General features: G+C 50.8%; 1 protein-coding gene across 1 annotated transcript in view; it reads right to left on the bottom strand.

Moving 5' to 3' along the window:
• VDR (vitamin D receptor) overlaps nt 1–19173 on the bottom strand; it is a 32240-nt gene that overhangs the window by 5793 nt on the left and 7274 nt on the right. The window contains exons 2-5 of the mRNA XM_047741923.1: nt 15917–16047; nt 8849–9033; nt 8489–8609; nt 5471–5642 (exon numbers count right to left, since the gene is read on the bottom strand). Of these exons, the coding sequence (XP_047597879.1) occupies nt 5471–5642; nt 8489–8609; nt 8849–9033; nt 15917–16047 (609 nt within the window). The remainder of the gene's footprint in view (nt 1–5470; nt 5643–8488; nt 8610–8848; nt 9034–15916; nt 16048–19173) is intronic.

The following is a 19173-nucleotide window of genomic DNA, read 5'->3' as shown; positions in this document are numbered from 1 at the left end:
GGCCGGCGTTCATTCCCAACTACCTCAGTGTTGCCCGCACAATGACCATGGAGCCCTGAGCACAACAAGGTCAATAAATCTGTGCTGATGAGAAGGGGCCAATGACTGGTTCCACTATTCTGAGTCACAAGCTGGGCTTGCCTGAACAATGACAGGGAAAAAGCAGCACGCACGGATCAACTTGCTTCCAGTTTTCCCTCCCTTTTCTCTTCCTGACTGTACATTTCCACCTGGAAATTCCACCTGGAGAGGGCTGCCATCCTCTCCGGGGCTGCACTTGGGTGAGAGGTGAGAAACAGGTGTTGGTGGATGAGAATTCTGTATCCACGGGTGATGGATGAGGGTTAGGATGGCTGCAAAGGGTCTGCACTGAAAACAGTCTCCAAGTGCTGAAGTTGGAAGCCCCTCCCCCTTAGAGGCTACGTGACCCCTTTCCTTCAGCATTCCTTGCAGACGCAGGATCCTTCCGGGGCCAGGGTACTTGAAGTCTCCGGAGATAGCCAGGAGGTTGTTAACTCCTGGGCTAATAGCTTCTTCTGTTGAGCTACACCCACTGCGGGTAGTTCTGTCCTCTCAAGGAACACAGAACCAGAATTCTCCATTAGCCATGGGGGGGTCTTTTAACCATTTAAAGAAAGTCACCACGCGCCCCTGTGTCTTCTCCAAGACAGCCCCAAAGACAGTGCCTAGACATCTCACCACCCTTGTCACTTTTCTCTTGATGGTCATGTACATTTTAAAAATAAAATCTAGGGGCACCTGGGTGGTTCAGTCATTAAGTGTCTGCCTTCGGCCTAGGTCATGATCCCGTGGTCCTGGGATGGAGCCCCGCATCGGGCTCTCTGCTCCGCGGGAAGCCTGCTTCTCCCTCTCCTACTCCCTCTGCTTGTGTTCCCTCTCTTGCTGTGTCTCTGCCAAATAAAAATAAAAACTAATGCCTCAATTTGGTTTTAACCCATTATACAATAAAAGATGCTCATTATGAAATCTTCACAAAATATGGAAAAAATATAAAAGCAAATAAAAATTGTTCATAACCACAATGACCATTTTGATGTATTTCCTTCCTATCTTTTTTTAAACGCAAATCTCTCTCTTTCTCTTTTTTATTTATTTGTGAGAGAGAGAATGAGAAAGAGAGCGTGCACCTGTGCACACAAGTGCGTGAGTTGGGAGACAGGCAGAAGAAGAGAATCCTCAAGCAGACCCCCTGCTGAGTGGAGGCATCTTGGGGCTGGATCTCAGGACCGACAAGATCATGACCTGAGCAGAAACCGAGTCAGATGCCCAAACAACTGAGCCACCCAGGTGCCCCGCAAATCCCTCTTTTTAAAACATACTTGAGTTCCTGGTGATCGTGTTCTGCTTCCTACGTCATGAACATTTCTTCAGCCCAGTCCATAGCGAGTTGCATAAAATTACATCTTATCAACATACTGCAAAGTTATTTAATCAGTCTCCCATCCACCTATTTTTTGGACATTTTGGTTGCTTCTAACTTGTGCCATGGTAAGTAATTCTGTGAGGCATTTCTTTGTATGTTTTGTTCAATGGCACTTTTGAAATGGATGGCCAGAAGTGAACAAAGCTTGCGGGAGAGATTCCAGGGGCACCTTGCCTATTGTGATCCTGGCACATGGCTTCTATGAAAGCAAACCTAGAACGACATCACGTGATAGCCAGAAACCCAGGGACTTTCTAAGTGCAAGTCACAGCCAGAAGAGGGGATGGTGGCCGGTGTTGGGGGGACAGGCGGAAATGAAGGAAAAATCCTTCCTGCTAAGAGAGCTCCTTCCTGCTGACAGGCGCCAGGTCTGGCTCTGTGCCTCCTCTCTGGACCTGTGTCATATTTATAGTCCCTGATCAGTTTTCACACTGGTGGCCAGCTGCTTCTGGGCAGTGAGGTGCTCTGGAGATGTGTGTCTGTCTGTCTGGTCGTCCCCACCCCCAGGCAGAGCGGGTCCCTCCTCGCCTGCTTCCCACAGTCCCTCCAGCAGGCCTCTCTTTGGTTCTTATCTCTTCACCGCAATTCTCAATGTCCATCTCTTCCATCAGACCCTGAACCCTGGAGGTCAGGAACTGCTTCCTAGTCAACTGGTATCCTTCACAGTTTAGGGAAGAAAGCTGTTTGTTACACAGATGACCAAGTGAAGACAGGAGAGGACGTGGGAGGAGGGCCTCACTATGGCCTTAGGCCTTTCACCCAGGAAGGAGCAGGTGAATAGAAACAGCAGTGGGGTCAAAGGTCTTTCGCCCAGAGGGCTGGGCTCCAGCTCGTTTGGCCTGGTCCCTCTTAACACCTCTCTTGGCAGTGAAACCTGGGAGTCCTTTTTTCTTGGGTCCGAGATGGCTCCTGGCCATTTGGATGCTGCACCTGATTTCACTTCCTCTAGGCCTGTCTTCTTTCCTTCCTTCCTTCCTTCCTTCCTTCCTTCCTTCCTTCCTTCCTCTCTTTCTTTCCTTCTTTCTCTCTTTCTTTCTTTAAGATTTTATTTATCAATTTGACAGAGAGAGAGAGAGAGAGAGAAAGCACAAGCAGGGGGAACCGCAGAGGCAGAGGGAGAAGCAGGCTCCCAGCCGATCAGAGAGCCTGACATGGGACTCGATCCCGAGACCCTGGGACCATGACCTGAGCAGAAGGCAGATGCTCAACTGACAGAGCCACCCAGTGCCCCAACTCCAGGGCTTTCTTTTGAAGCACTGAGGGTGGGAGATTTGTGGGGTGCAGACAGAGAGGCTGAGGGAGGGCAGGTGGGAAGCAGGAGCGGGGCCAAGGCACACAGTGTGCAGTTCACACCCAGCATGGCCTATTCAGTCCCGCCCCACTTTGGTTCCATGCCTGCCACCTCCGTCACCCCCACCCCCGGCATTCACCCACGCAGAAGTCTCATCCTGCCCTCCCCACACCCTCCACCCCTGCCTACAGGCAGCAGGATCAAAGCAACCAGGGACTCAGCCACTGTTCTATCACTTCTTGGAAAAATAGAATCCCTAAACACAGAAACCCCCAGAGCTGGAGGGCTATGGGGCTGGCCCCACCTGCGGCCCACCAGAGCCTGGTTCTGGCCTCAGTCCAGGCTCGGTGTCCCCTCTGTCCAATCACAGAGAGTATCCACATCCACATCCCCCTGGCCCCAGAGCTCTTGGCCAGGCCTGCGCCATTTTCACTAGGACACCTTCCATTCTGAGATTTCTTAAGTCATGCCGAAGACAGAGAAGGCAGCCCAAGCACGTGCAGGATCGCCGTAACCCATCTGAGATCAGTAGCTGGATGGATTCAGTGTCTGCTCCTACGTACCTCATGTCGGCCATGACTGTGCGGCCAGACTAGGGAACTGGGGACAATGAGGCTGGATAGGGAATGAAGGGGCCAGACTACAACTCATCCTTGGAGAGAGACACCAAGGGCTGGGTCATGCTATTTGTGTCAGAGTATATGTGGCCAGGGTAAAGGATGGGGACCAAGGGCATGGGAGAAATATGAGGATTTGGGTTACTTACTTCAGGGCGGGGGAGGGTGTGTTGCATCAAGGTCATCTGGTTAAATGAACGGCTTTTTTAAGGACAGTGTTTACATGTGTGCCATCCCAGCCACTCCTTAGAATCCGCAAACCTGAGCATCTGGAGTTCCCCACCAGGCTAGGAAAGATGAGCCCTGCACAGATGAGGACTGCTCTCAGAAACTAGGAGAGAAGCGGGCCTGCTGGTATCCCGTCAACACCTTGAAGTGTTTTTCTCTCTAGCTGTTTATACAAAACAAGACCTTGGAGCAGACTGAGTTTGCAAACACTAGCTTGAAGAGTGTGGGAGGGAGCTGGAACTTGTGCTAAGCAGAACGTGTTGTCAGTTCCAAGGAAAGGCTCTGGAGGGTAAGTCCCAGGCCCAGCATGACACTGAGCTCACAGGTGACACTCGGTAGCTCATTCCTGCTGGACGCCACACAGCAGCCCTTGTTCCTTCTGCCACCAAAATGTGTAACTCAATGAGGGTGTCCCAAAGGTGTCTCGATGCAGTAAGCGAGTTTGTGGTTTTTCTCTTCTTTCCAATTTTCACATGAATTCCCCGGGGAAGAGCACCGGAGAGCCCCGGGTATCTGAGTTGCTGAGAGGCAGAAAATCACACAATGCTGGCTGTCTCAGGGCAGACACCAACTGGGAGGAACTGGGCTGGGCGCTCTGAATTATCGCCACCTAGCTGTCAATGCAGTCATGGAGACAGTGACCGATGGCTTCCTTGTGTGGCAGAGAGATTCACCACACAATAAATAGTCCATCACGTTAGTTCCCCCTCAGAGCTGGCCCATGTCCCATAATTTGGGGCTCCGAGAATTCCAGCACTGAACTTGAGCATCAGCATCTAGAAAGCACTCGTAGTCCCTTCTGCTGGCAACCGCAGGTATCACTCCTTAAGCAGATGCCAACAGTTAGTGCCAGTGATTTCTTTCTTTCTCTTTCTCAATCACATTGTATATGTATTGTGTGACAGTGCTTCAAATGATATAAATAATGTGTCAATATAGCTATAACTACCTCCCAACATTCTACTAAAAGCATCTACACTTTCTTCCTTTAAGAATCCTCAACACTGGGGTGCCTGGGTGGCTCAGTGGGTTAAAGCCTCTGCCTTCGGCTCGGGTCATGATCTCGGGGTCCTGGGATTGAGCCCCACATCGGGCTCTCTGCTGAGCAGGGAGCCTGTTTCCTCCTCTCTCTCTCTGCCTGCCTCTCTGCCTGCTTGTGATTTCTCTCTCTGTGTGTCAAATAAATAAAATCTTTAAAAAAAAAAATCCTCAACACTGCACAGCTATTTAAATATAAGTATGTGAGCCATTATTACCAAAACAATCTAACAGTTGAGTGAAATTTGTATCAGTGACTCCCTAACAGAGGATCTTTACTCCAGCAGCACCCCTTACATCTATCTGTTTTGGCAAGGGTCTCAGTATGGTTAGGAAAAGGCCTTTTCACAGAAATTTGGGTGAAGGAGGCCCAGGCTGTGTGTGCCAGGAAACCTGTCTCCCTGTGGGATCCCTAAATTATTTCACAAGTCGCCTTGTGCAGCCCTTTCTCCTCTCTGTCACTGCATTTTGGTTTCAGATTTGGGTGTGGAGGGCTAATGGAGGTCTAATTTGAAGGGTTGACATGAGGATTAGACCCAAGCCAGTTGGAGTGCACATGGCAGTGAACTTGGAATTCTGGACCTTGGCTCTGACACATACTGGCTCCAGCACTAGCAAATGATCCTGGCTAGCCACTGAACCTCCCTGGGCTTCTCTTCTGTCATTCTGAAACTGCCAGGGATGGATGGCTCTCCAGCACTGGCCTGCTGGGTAATGCTGGATGGGCCATACTTCCCAGAGATTCTGATGTGGGAAGACTGGGATAGGGTCTGGGTCTCTATTTTGGGAAGCAGTGGACTAGCAATCTCCAGGCCTTCTTCTAGCTCAGTCTAGGAGTCTGACTCTTCTTACCTGAACCCTGGAATCATCTTGGCAAAGCCGATGACCTTTTGGATGCTGTAACTGACCAGGTCAGCCAGATGGGGCAGCATGGAGAGCTGGGACAGGTCAAGGGTCAGAGAAGAGTCATCTGAGTCTTCTTCCCTCAGACCCGGATTGGAGAAGCTGGTTGGCTCCATCACATCTGGGGAAGGATGAGGAGAGAGAAAGAGCTACTTCAGGATGCTTGTGCCGGATACCTTCCTGCTTGGCCCCTTGAGGACCTCCCCTGCCCCATCCGCAGGGTTAGCCAGAAATGCCATAGTGACCGCCTCTCTCCAAGGTCAATCTTCAGCCCAGGCTTTCCTCTAGGACTCCCCCTAGCTTTTCTTTCAAGCAGAGCAAGGCAGTAAAATCAAAGATCAGAGATATTCCAAGACAGGAGATTTCCTTAAGCCATGATTTTACAGATCATGTGTGGTTTCTAATGACCTCAAGTTTGGAATCAATGAACTTATAGAAAACGAGGATTGGCCTCACTAGTGATCAAAGAACTACAGAGTAGAACATCTAGACTTTTCACCTATAAACTAGAAACAAATATGTTTAAATGTGGATGCCAATGTCAAGGAATTAGGCAACTCTTGGGCCATGGGGTGCTAAAGGAAGCCTACATTTGTGCAAGTAATCTAGAAAGCTATTTGATAGTAAGGTCGGAAGCCTATGATTACGTATATTCTTTGATCAGTAATCCCACTTCCATAAATTCATCCTAAGGGAAAAAAAAATCCGGAATAAGTGTATGTATTTAGTACAAGCATACTGTTAACTTAATAAAAAGCTGGGACACAATCTGGATTAGATATGTTCTTGTACATTCATACCCCAGAATACCAATCAGCCTTTAAGCATATAATACAGAGGTATCCTGACGACATGAAAATATGATATGATGCACTATTAAAAGAAAAAAGCAAGTTCCCAGATTGTGTATAGCATAATTTTACTTGAAAATATACATATGCATTTAAAGAAAATCGGGGTGCCTGGGTGGCTCAGTGGGTTAAAGCCTCTGCCTTCGCCTCAGATCTTGATCCCAGGTCCTGGGATCGAGTACTGCATCAGGTTCTCTGCTCAGCAGGGAGCCTGCTTCCCCACCAACCCTGCCTGCTTCTCTGCCTACTTGTGATCTCTGTCTGTCAAATAAAAACAAAACAAAACAAAATAACTTAAAAAAAAAAAGATGGAAAAGAGACATATCACAATGTTAACAGTGATTATCTTTGGGTAGTAGGTCTAAAGATTTTACATATATAAAAATATATATTTGTTTTATATATATGTACATATATATAATTTAGCTGATATTTTCTGAATGCCTACAATAAACATGTATTACTTTTGCTTAATATTTTATTTTATTTTATTTTTAAAAAGATTTTATTTATTTATTTGACAGACAGAGATCACAAGTAGGCAGATAGGCAGGCAGAGAGAGAGAAGAATGCAGGCTCCCGGCTGACCAGAGAGCCTGATGCGGGACTCGATCCCAGGACCCTGGGATCAGGACCTGAGCTGAAGGCAGCGGCTTAACCCACTGAGCCATGCAGGCACCCCAACTTTTGCTTAATATTTTTAAATTTAAAATGTTAACTAGTTTGAATCTTATTATTTAATTATTTATTTAGTAAATTAAGTAATCTCTAGGCCGAACATGGGGCTTGAATTCATGACCCTGAGATCAAGAACTGGATGCTATGTCAACTGAGCCAGCCAACATATGCTGTACTGAACTTGACATTGGTGGGGCTGCACACCTCATATCAATTAACCTATGAGGGTATCAAAACTATTGACTAATGTGGAATTATTAAAAGCTGAATGTATAACATGAAGACTGATCCTCATCAATGGAAATAAATAGCCCACCAAGTGAAAAGAGCAGCAAAGTAGGGAGAGGAAATCAACACTTGGGAAGAATCCGTCCAAGACGGGGGCTCAAAGGATCAGTAAATCTCAGCAATGTCCCTGACCACCTCCCTCCTGTCACTCCTGGGTGGGCAGATACCACGTCTGTCTCCACTGCCATTCCTGTCTAGCTGACACTGAGACCCCTCCCACCTCTCTGGGACCTGGGCGCAGATCCATCAATCAGTCTGGAAGTACCATATCTGAGGGTTCTAGTTCCCCAGAGGGAAGGGGTTTTCCCATCCCTGCCCTCCTGTAGGACCCACGCAGAAGGTAGCAGGGTAGAGTGAGAGGCAGAGGAATGAAGGACGGGGTAGGGAGAGGATGGAGCAGGAAGACGAAGAAGAAGGTGGAAAAGGACCATAAGAAGGAAAGCAAGGATGAGCTGGAAATGACGGGTCGTCTGGGGCTGTGGTGACCCCCCCAGAGCTTAGGGTGGGGGGAAAGTACAGCAATGGGACCCACATGCTCTCCCTTCACCTGAAATGTCACCTTCTAGGCTCTGATGGCTGCAGTTAATGACACTGTTTTATATATTTGGAAGTTGCTAAGAGAGTAGATCTTGAAAGCTCTCAGCACAACGAAAATAAAAACCTGACTGTGTGAGATGATGGGTAGTAGCTCTAGTTGTGGTAATCATTTTGCAATATATACATGTATCAAATTATTATGTTGCATACCTGAAACAAATACAATGTTCTATGTCAATTATATCTCAATAAAATGGAAAAAAAAAACCCACAACAGAACCACCCCCCATCTCCCGCAAAGGCCCAGGCTCAAAATACCAGTTAAAGGAACCAGGTTACCCACAGGGAGGAGGGCAGGAGCAGAAGCTTGGTGGGGAGCAGAGACTTTATAGACAGACCCTGCCTGGCCAGAGCCCAACTTGGCCTCTTCCCCAGCATGGGCCCTTGGGCTAGTTAGCTCCCTTCTGTAAACATAGGGGAGTATTCTGAGGACACTGTGCGGCACACGGTATGAAAGTGCAACCCTCCCATCTATGGCCAAGGGCAGGTCGGCCGTGGAAGCTCTGGGCTCTCCTTCCACTGCTGGGCTCACTGGGGGCATGCATCGACTCACCTAGAGAGGCTGTGTAGTTATCTGAGCAGGACGAAGATGAGTCCCCAGAGAGGCTGGGCGTTGGGATGGAGGAGGGCCTCGAGGAATGGCTCCCTCCACCCCCTTCCCCACGAACTGGAGGCTGGAAGGGAGAGATGGGCTCACTTTCCTCCCCTGACCCCGATCTCTGACAGGAGGGGCTTCCAGGCAGGCCTGTGGGGGTGGGGGGGAGGCCTCCCCAATTCCGTAGCAGCATGCCCACCCCCGCCCCAGTTTCTGGCTGGCCGAGGCTCTCCTGTCCCCACTCCTGTGCCCCCACCCCAGCGGTGGCTCTTCACCCCACAGCCCATCCTTCCCCAGGCAGACCGCTCGTGGACGCACCCGGAACTGGGAGAAGTCGGCATAGGTGGGGTCGTAGGTCTTGTGGTGGGCGTCCAGCAGGATGGCGATGATCTGCTGCTGCTCCTCAGACAGCTTGGGCCGCAGACTGTCCCTCAGGGCTTCCTCCTCCTTCCGCTTCAGGATCATCTCTCGTTTCCGCTGCACCTCCTCATCTGTCAGGATGACTGTGGGGTGAAAGTGGGGTGAGAGGGAGGCTTTCAGGAGGGCTGGGCCTGCAGCTCCTCGGAGAAACCCTCCTCCAGCTGCTAAAGGCACAAGATCGGAGGGGCGCACGGGGTTGGGGGGCTTCCCGCCATGGGGGACTCCGGGCCCACTTCATGGACAGAAAACTGGGTTTCCTGTTGAAATGGCAGGTGCGTGAGATTGGAGGAAAAAGGATCTTAGGGGTGGGAATGTTGGGCATTATTAGTGAGTCTGTGTTCTCAGGAGCAAGTGATCGGACTCTGGGCAAACTGAACTCTCTGGGCTTTGGTCATCTCATTAATCAAACAAGCAGTTTGCTCCATTACAACCTCTTCTACGGCCCTTTGGGATTCCTTCCTCCAGAAAGCCCGCGTATGTGGGATGGCTGAGGGGTGACTGAGTGACAACCCCGACCTTGGAGGATGGACTGTTTTGAGAACTGAGTGCACGTGTAACCCAGATCGGCTGCTCATTAAATGTTAAGTAGTGTCTCTTCTCCCCCACATTCACAGCCCGTGATTCCGAGGGATGGGGGTTGGGGTGGGAGGTGAAGAGGATGAGAGTCACTGTGTGGCCAGTCCCAGTGTCGGAAGCTAGGAGATGCTGAGAGACCCCTCCACGGGGGCATTCCCACGCCCAAGTTTCCAGGCATGGAACTGACCAACTTAGAAAGACTTTGCCTCTTTGGTTCCTGCAAAACAACCCCTCCTCCAGCCTGTCCAGTCTTGAAAGTTCTGCCCGGGGAAGTTTTTGAGCCCTCTAGAATTCCCAAAGAGAACACTGTGCAGCACCGTGTTCTCTCCCGCTGCAAGCCAGCGTGTCTGACGAAAGGGAGACCCCATGCCCCCTAGGGTGGCACCCACCTCACCGAGCTGGACAGCTGCCCGGGGGTGGTGGGGCTGCGAGCAGGGATGCCTGGCACAGGGGTGAGGCAAACAGACCTCTGGGCCGGGGCTTGCAGAGTGCTGACGGCAGGAGTGGGCACTGGAGCCCTCGGCCTGTAGCTACTTGCTGTCTGCTGGTGTTGCCAGCGCTTCTGCCCACAGAACTGGGGAGTTTCACAAGAGCAGGGAAAGCAACCAGAACCCCAGGATGGGTGGGTTCCGGGCCTCAAGAGCGGCCCACTGGCCCAGACCCCTCGGGCGGGGGTCGGGGGGGAGAAGGAAATAAGCTGGTGGGAGGGGAGGGAGAGCCTGTGGAGTGTGGGTGGGTGGAAGTGGGCAACCAGAGCCTCAGTGACAGCAGGAAGGGAAGCTTGTGGCAAAGGAAGGCGTGTTCCCTCCACAGCTGAGGAAGCCATACGAAGAGGAGGACTGGAGGAGGCCACGCCCAGGTGACTGACTCACCTGCCCGAAGAGCTGCCAACCCTCTCCCACGGTGGGTGTTTGCTCAGACCCCATGAGGTCAAGTGGGGTGGAAGAGGAAGGAGCAGGGAGCATTGCATTCAAGGCAGGGTACAAAGCCCTAGCCAGGGGAATCCAAGATTAGGTGTCTGGTCTTTCCTGCTCACCTGAGGGTGGATGCAGGGGGTGCTGGGGCTGGAGTGGGGGGGTGGTTAAGGGGGGTGCTCTGCTAGTCATGCCACAGGCATCTTGGACATGCTTCTCGGCTTGACTGGGCTTTGATAATCTCTTGGGATTCTAAGATGTCACTCTCCTGCCCAGAAAGTTTTTCTGGATCCTTCCTGCTCACCATGGTCAAATTAAAGTCAAGATGCTCCATGATCTTACTTCTTCCTAACTTTCCAACCTCCTTCCCCCCTGCCTCTGGACGCAGCTTCTGCTCTGGTCACGTTGAGACTGCTGGCCTGCAGACACGACCCGCTCAGTCTTGTCACTGCTTTTCCACTCATGCCGGCTGCCTGTCCAGCTGAGTCTTCTCTCCCCCATAGCTGCACAAGTCCTATCCATTCTCCAGCACCCAGCTTTCAGCCCTCTCTCACCATGAAGCCTTTCTGGATTGTCCCAATCTGCACTGAGCTTTCATTTCTTATTTCTGTGGTATGTCTACTGTTTCCCACACACATTGGCACCCAACTGTCTTCCGCTCTGTAATAGTTATGGTTAGTACAGCCTCCAGTAAACGGCCGGATGGAGAGAACCTGAGATGTTCAAGATCTCCTTCACTAGCACGGTAGGCTTCCTGGGTTTCCCTCCTATGGAAGGGAGCCAGCGAGCCCAGCGAAGCCTCCTGGCCATGGTGTTTGCTCAGTAGTCTGAGAGATTGGACACCCAACACATCTACAATGATTGTACCTACTATGTGCTAGTCATTGTCCTTTGCTCAGGAAATGACAGTGAGAAGTACACTAACACTGTGTATGTGTCCTACCATGTCGGGATGGCACATGTCAAATGCCAGCCAGTCCACCAGATAACTGAGCCCGGCTCACCTTTTCAGTTTAATTATTGTGACTGAAATATTTTCAAGACAGCATACCTTGTAACAGAACACCTAAAACATGCAACATTTACTTATCATTTGGAACAATTACTGGACTTTGTAGGAGCGAGGTTATGACCTCAGGACTGAACAGGGCTGTGTCCTTGCACTGTGACTCGGCCTGCTATGATTCAGAGTTCTTGTGCTACGTCTCATCGCTTTCAATCTCCCCCTCTCTGGTAAGCTCCATGTTGTCTCTTCTTGGTTCCTGCCTGCCTCTGGGGGGGTGCTTTTCTTCCTCTTAACTGTTAATTTCTAGTCTGTTGGGGAGCTGGAAATCATGGTGATCAAGTTTTAGGTAAGAAAAAAGATGTGTTAATAAAAATGGATAAAAAATAAAGAATTTTTTAGGTACCGGGCACTATGTTAAATGCTTCTTAAATATCAACTCACAGATATTTAGTTCTTGTAACAACCTCTTCGGGCAAGAGCTAGTATTCCCATTTTGCAGATGAGAGACCCCCAGGCCCAGAGGCTAGGTACCTTGCTCAAAGTCACACAGCTAACACGTGGTGAAGCTGGTACTCAGGCCTTGGTAACACAGTTCTAGAGTTCATGGTTGTAACTACTGCCCCATAGCTCCTCTGATTGTAATTGGCTATGACTGCTCCATAGGACTCTTGTCCTTAGCTGTGGAACACACAAAATGTTCTAATCCATCTGAAGAGTATGAAAAAATAAATAAAGTAGCTAAGTTCGTAAATGATTTACTCTAAAAGGACAAAGTTAAGAAGATTCAAGGTTAACCTTATGACATTGTTCCTCCCAATCACTGTATCAAACGGTGACTGCCATCCGGTGTGCAGCACTAGAGAAAAAAGTGCTGAGATCTGGCATCTTCTACCAGGGCTACCAATCTGCACCCCCAACTCCCCCTCTCCAGGAAACAGTGTCTGGAGACAGGGTAAGTCATCAGGCTCTCACATGTGCAGATGCTGTTGTGATTTAGGAAGGAAGTCTTTATTTAAAGGGGGTTACTAATTTCATAGGAAATTTTTAAAAAATCATTTTCTCAACGAATCGTTACTGAAAATGCCATTACTATCATGTAGGAGGACACATGTTTTGGAGTTGAAAGCCATTGGCCTGGAAAAAGAGCAAACAGGTGCTGAAAGGGCATTTGATGGGCTCTCCAAGGAATAAGACACATGAGCAGTGTCCTTGGGACTTGGGAAACCCATATGGCAGCTTAGTAGCTTCTCTGTCTTCCTTTTAGGCTCCCTGCTGAGTGCTAACATGGCTTTGCATACGTTTTTTCCCATGCAAGATGTTCTCTGCTTCATGAAGTCTATGGTTGCCTTAGGAGGTCAAGATCTGAAAGCATGAACAAAAAAAAAAACACCTCAAGTTGCCCCTGGTGGCCTAAGGACAACAATAGAAAAGAGAATATAATGTCTTTCCCAATGAATGACACAGGCAATATCAGATTTGGAAGATCTTCCTGACCCATAGACCAGTGGGAGATGCAGAGGTACAAGGAAGCATAATGAGGAGCTACTACTCAGTCATTCAACATATATTTACTGAGCACCTATGCCATGCCAGGCATTGTACTAACACAGGGTAGAAAAGACGCACATCTGTAAAAATATCAAACAAATTCACATGAAGGTGTTTTTGTGCAGGACAGGCCAACAAGAAGCAAGAATCCAACCACGAGAGTTCTTGGGTGCCAAGCACAAGGTCAAGTCAACTAGGACTTGAAGAGAAAGAAAGGGGAACAGTCTCTTGAGCCCATCCCTAAGGGACCAGGCAGTGCCTGGAGGAACTCTGGCCCACTGAGGGTGCCTGGTGGGCTGCACCAGGGTGGGGTCCCCAGGCCTGGCATTTGGAAGCAAACAGACCTGGGTAAGAATGCCGCTACCATACCATCTTATTACTCAAAGGTACGAAATTGGAATTCCTCTGAGCTTCCCCAGCTACAAAACAACAACAACAACAACAAAAACTACAGAAGTATTCACGTATTTAGGGATTCTTGGGAGAATTTAATAAGAAAGCACCTGTGTTTGATGCAGGTAGGTGCTCCATAAACATTTGTTCCCACACCCATCCCTTTCACCTTCCTGTGTTCCCTTTAGGGAAGGGCCCCCTCTCTGCTTCTGCCAGAAGGGAGCCTATGCTTGCAGCGCTTTCAGAGGGAGCCCTGGGCTGTCCTGTGGTTTTACAAATATTGACACAAAATTGTCTCTGGGAGGTTGAGCCTTAAGGCAGCCCAAGCCCACATGATAAACGAGTAGCTCTCCTCGGGTTCTGAGCTGGGAGCTCCAGGCCCAGACCACTGTGACGGACTTCTCTTAGCTGGGCTGACTTGAGGCTGAGAACTACAGCCCTCCCTGAAGGACCTTCCCTTGGAGTAGTGGGGAGAACAAGCCTAGCGCTGGCTCAAGGTCTTCCTTCAACAGGAGCTCTGTGGCCCAGGCTCCAAGAGCTCAGCTCTTGCAGCCCAGGGCTACCTCACTACAGCTCCCCGAGGGCATCCCGAGATGGGATGCAGCCAGGGGGCTGCACTGGGCATGCAGCAGGGTGGGGTGCAGGGCTCTGTGGGGGAGGACTGGGGTTGGGTTTGGGGTGGCCAAAGCACAAAGCTGTTAAGGTTTGGGGTGGGCACCCACTTCCGGATTGCTGGCCCCCATCACCACACGGTATTCCTAGACCTGTTCATTACCATGGATGCAGTGCTGTCTTTGGGGACCAGAGGAGATCTAGAAGCAAACACGGAGACTTGCTTTCTGACTCCAATCCTGTTATTTTTACCTTTCTGAGTCTCAGATGATTTCTAAGTGTTCTTCCTATTCGAAGCTGATCAGATATCTCCTTCTTCCCGAGACATAGGAGAAGAGTGTCGGGGGCATCAATGAGGCTGGTCCCGCCCAGAACCTCTGGGGTAGAGTCTGACTGAATCCCAGCGGTGGAACTGTGCTGTTCTTGGCTGGCAGAGCCTCAGAGCCAGACTCCCTGCCCCTCGGGGGTTATGTGCCCCTTGGGGGCAGGGGCAGGGGTTGTGCTCACTGCATTGTGTTTGTGTCCACACCAGTGCCTCGCACAGAGCAGGCCGCCCTAAGCCGGTGTGTGAGAAGCCCCATGAGGCACTCAGTCTTGGCCTCCTCTGTTCCAGGATAAACACAGGAGTCGGGCGGAGCAGGGGACGGTGCTAGGAGAGATCAGCATGTCCAGGCCTGCACACTCCTGTGGGGGCGAGGAGAAACAACAGCCTGGAAACTTCTTCAAGGCCTGCCAGGGTTGACTGGGGAGCCGGGAGCAGGAATGAAGGACTGTGACCCACCAAGGCGGGAGCCTGTCAAGACCCAAGCAGGAGGACCCCCATGAGGGTCTTCATTCTGTCTCTGTTCCCCAACAACAGATAATTTTTTTTCCTGTCAAGGAAGAAGTGTTCCACCCCCGAAGCCCTGTCCTGGGACTCTTCCCCGTAACTGCCTCCCTCACCCCCTAAAACAATAGCCTCATAGCCAGAAGGGTCTCCAGGCATGCCTGCATCTGAGCACCCCTCCCGAGCCTCCTCAGGTCCCAGGGCCGAGGAGGTGAGTGGCATGCGGACGGATGGCAGACAGGGGTGAGCAAGAGGCCGAGCAGGACAGAAGGTGCGGAGGACACCCGTGCCCGGGCCGGCCCAGGGCACTGGTCTACAGCCCAGGGAAGGCTGGTTTAGCCCCTCCCGGGGTCTGCTGAATTCAATGGCTATTCTGGCTACCAAGTAACCAGAGCTCAGATGCAAAGTCCAGGGGTTGTTTTTAACCCGAGGGTTAGAACAAGTCAGTCTGCCATTGGTCCTTTCTTCCAATCCTGGAGCTGGACAGGGAGTCCTGCAGACTCACCCTTCTCTCTCCCTCTGGATGCAGAGGGCCATCCCAGAGTCCGGTGCTTCCCCTCACAGAGTCTCTCCCCCTGATCTCTCCAGATCTGCCCCTGGGGCCAGAGTGGCCCAAAGGCTGGGGCGGGGAGGGACCCAGATGCCAGCCAGGCTCTGAGTGCATCTTCTCCCCCAAACTCCTGCCCCTCCCCAACTTCAGCAGCCCACTCCCCCGAAGTCCAAACAACCCTGGGTCCTTGAGCCTCATCTTTTCCCTGAAGGTCCAGGAATAGGGAGGTGAGAACAGTGATCTGTCTTGGAGGAGTGCTGATCTGGGGGCTTACGAAGGCAGTGCCCTGCCTCTCCCTTCTCACAGGCACCCCCATGGGATGGGCCCTTCCCAGAACTCCGAGACACAGATCCAACTGAGGTTTGTAGGACCCGCCTGGGGCCTCTGGCCCTGTTGTTCTGGCCGCAGTGCCCAGCTCCAGACCCCGTGTGCCAACAGCCCCAGGGGAACAGTACGGACACCTCTCGGGCCAAACCTGCCTAAAGAGCAGCTCCCACCATCCCCTTCCAGTGCCACCCCCTGCCTTGGCTGGGATACTCACACTCCTTCATCATGCCGATGTCCACGCAGCGCTTGAGCCGGCAGGCCTGGCAGTGGCGGCGGTTGTCCTTGGTGATGTGGCAGTCCCCGTTAAAGGGACAGGTGAACAGCGCCTTCCGCTTCATGCTCCGCCTGCCCGGGGAGAGAACACGTGCCACCTCTGGGTCACACCCCTCCCAGCCCCTGCCCTGGCGGCCTGCAGGGGCTGTGACAACAGAGACTGCCCACAACCCCCCGCCCCCAATCTCCATGTCACCCACAGAGGATCTGGGGCCCAGTCCTGGCCACTCTCAGTGCCTACCCCTCCCCTCCCCCACACCTTGCCTCCTTCTTTCACTCCCTACTCTGCTCCCATCATCGCTTTGATTTACTTTATTTTTTTAATGTTTGAAAGGATTTATTTATTATCACTTTCATTTTTTTTTTTTTAAGTGAGCTCTACACCCAACGTGGGGCTTGGATTCATGCCCCTGAGATCAAGAGTCGTCTGCTCTACCAACGGGCCAGGCCGGCCCCCCGATTTACTCTTATGGTCCTCTACTTCCCACTCTTTTTTTTTTTTTAATTACACAAGAAATACATGAGTGAATTAGCCTAGCGACATTTTTGAACTACTAAAATCTGCAGAGTAGCCCTCACTGCTTGTAGTGAGCCATTATGGGAGGTGAGGACCCTGGGGATGGCTTTAAGTCATCCAGAGTTTGGAGATATCAGACTAGAGCAGGCCTGGTCCAGAGACAGACACGTGCGCAGGTGCACAGAGAAGGAAGAAAGGGCCCAAACCATAGCTCAAGGTAGCCAGATCACACGCTCAGAGATAAAAGGCCCGACGAGTATGCGGGAGCCCTGAGGTCTGGCCTGGACTTCCTGAAAGGCAGAGGGAGCAAGGGTTCTGCCAGGATAGAAACCTGCCAAAGGTTCTTAGCTTAGGAAGTCAGTACCCCTGGGACCCCTGCTATTCTATGTAAAATTGTACGTGTAGTGGGGTGTACACATGTGTGTGTCCATGTGTGTGTGTGCAAGCTTGAGGGTTCATTTTCCTAATTCTGGCTTTCTGCTGCCAGCCACACCACATGGCACTTTCAGGAGGCTACATCATCTATGTCCTTGGGGTTCCTCATACTGTTCCCAGCCCCAGTAGGGGCAGGCCCGTTTTGTTTTGTTTTGTTTGTTTATTTGTTTGGGTTTTTGCCCTGGGACAGGTGACAGGATTTAGCTAGAGAAAGATGGTGGCAGAATCACTTTCTCTGGGACCAGCAGCATCTTCCAAGGAGATGCTCAAACCTTATGAACAAAGACCCGGCTCCAACCATTTCCCTCTCTCAGAAATGAGCTGGTCACACACTAGTTATGCTTCTTGGTAAAAAAAAAAATGACTCACTGTTCACATTCACTAGAAGATAAATGGGGTTTAGGACAAACATTCTCATCAGTCAACATGGACAGAGGGCACCCATGGGATAGAGGAGAAGAGAACACAGAAATGGCTTGCCAGTAGTCACAGGTAACCAGACTCCAAGATTAGAAGAAGATCCAAGAGACTATTGGTGTGCCTCCTCTTTTTATAGGTGAGAGCACTGAGGGGAAGAAACTTATCAGTGAGGGGAGTCAGCAAGAAGTGAAGGCTCCCCAGTTGGCTGTTAGACGCTTATTAGTGAGGGGAGTCAGCAAGAAGTGAAGGCTCCCGAGTTGGCTGTTAGAGACGTGAGACTCGGCTTTTGGCTCCTGGGATTGAACACACGGCTCTCATTCCTAGAAACTCAAGGTGCTCAATGAAGTGGAGCCTATAGGCAAACAGCTCCAGGCAGCTGGCCCTTGAGAACAACTCAAGACCAAGGATGACCCAGTGGCCTACAAGGTAGTTGGCTTTGGCCCCCAGTTGGCCCTCTCCTGACCCAAGAGGGCCACCAGTAGGCGAGGCTGCAAGGGGAGGTGGAACCACACGAGGCTATGGGAGTCAACTCCAGCCCACCAATGGCCATACCCACTCTGGTGACTACCCAGGGAGAGATCACATACCAGGCTTTTGCCTACCTTTATGGAAACAGAAGGCCTTTCTCCTTGAGTCTCCATCCATCTCTGGTAGCTCTCCAGAGGGACAGGCAAATGTGGAAGCACCTAAGCTACCTGAAATGAGCTACTACATCACCAGGGGACATGAGATTCATTCACCCCTTTACTCCTTCTCCTCCTTCCCACTCATGGTTCCTGAGGCTCCGCCTGTTACCACAAATGTTCAGGCCCCAGGATGCCCGTAATTCTCTAAACTTACTTAAGGGTCAGAAGTTTCTAATTCAGAGTGAACTCTCATTTCCTTTTTTTTTTTTTTTTTTTAACAACCAGGCACTTTGCCCAGGAGCTGAGGGTCTACTCTCTCCTCCCACCCACTGTCTTGTCTGGCTCACAGCTCTTCCTGTTAATTCTCTAGGGCTTGGAGCACCACAAGGAACATATCATACATGTGGCACCTCCAAACACGTGAGCCAAAGCCCTTCCCCAGCCCTGTGCTGGGGGCTGAGAGCTTCTGAGCCCTCCAGGTGGGAGGCACCCCCATGCCCCCCAGGGACCTATCTCTCCTTCCTTGGGCTCTAGGGCACCTGCCTCTGACTCTCACTGGGGGCACATCCCCCAGCTGCAAGGAGGCTCAGGAGGTTGTGGCACTATCATTTTTCTTTGATCTTCCTCACTGTAAATCTGAAACCCACCCCAGGCTTCCACACACAGGAGTGCTGGAGATAGCCATGCAGCCCAGCTCTGCCGGACAGCAGGAGTGGATTCTGACGAGGTTGTGTAGGAATCCAAAAATATGCAGAGCTGGCTTCAAAGAAAATACTGGGGGGGGGGAAACCCCAATGTCCTTGCTCCCAGCTTTGTAGTTAGAGTAGAAAGCTCATGAATACTGAGAAGCAAAGTGGGAGGAAGAGGACTGGGAGGAAAAGGAAGGAAGGGAGGGAGGGGAGGAGGGAGGGAAGGAAGAAAGAAAATGTTAAAAGTCCTTCCAGCCAAGGCACATTATCCCACCGCAAGGCTCACACCTGTGATTTTCACCCTTTGCCATACTTTATCCCAAAGAACACCAACTTTGTCCCATGTCTTCACAGTATTTGAGTGATGTAGAAAGTAGCCTATAAATTTATAAATTTAAAGAGTTCTTGAACTATTATTATGAAAAATTATACTAAGCAGCTCTTCCCTGCCTCCTCTGAATACAGAATCAGAGACCAGACCCTAGAATTGTAGCCAGGAAGATGGAGGGTA

This window comes from Lutra lutra, chromosome 8 (assembly GCF_902655055.1).
Source record: "Lutra lutra chromosome 8, mLutLut1.2, whole genome shotgun sequence".
Taxonomy (NCBI): Eukaryota; Metazoa; Chordata; class Mammalia; order Carnivora; family Mustelidae; genus Lutra; species Lutra lutra.
This window is presented reverse-complemented; position numbering and strand designations above follow the sequence as displayed.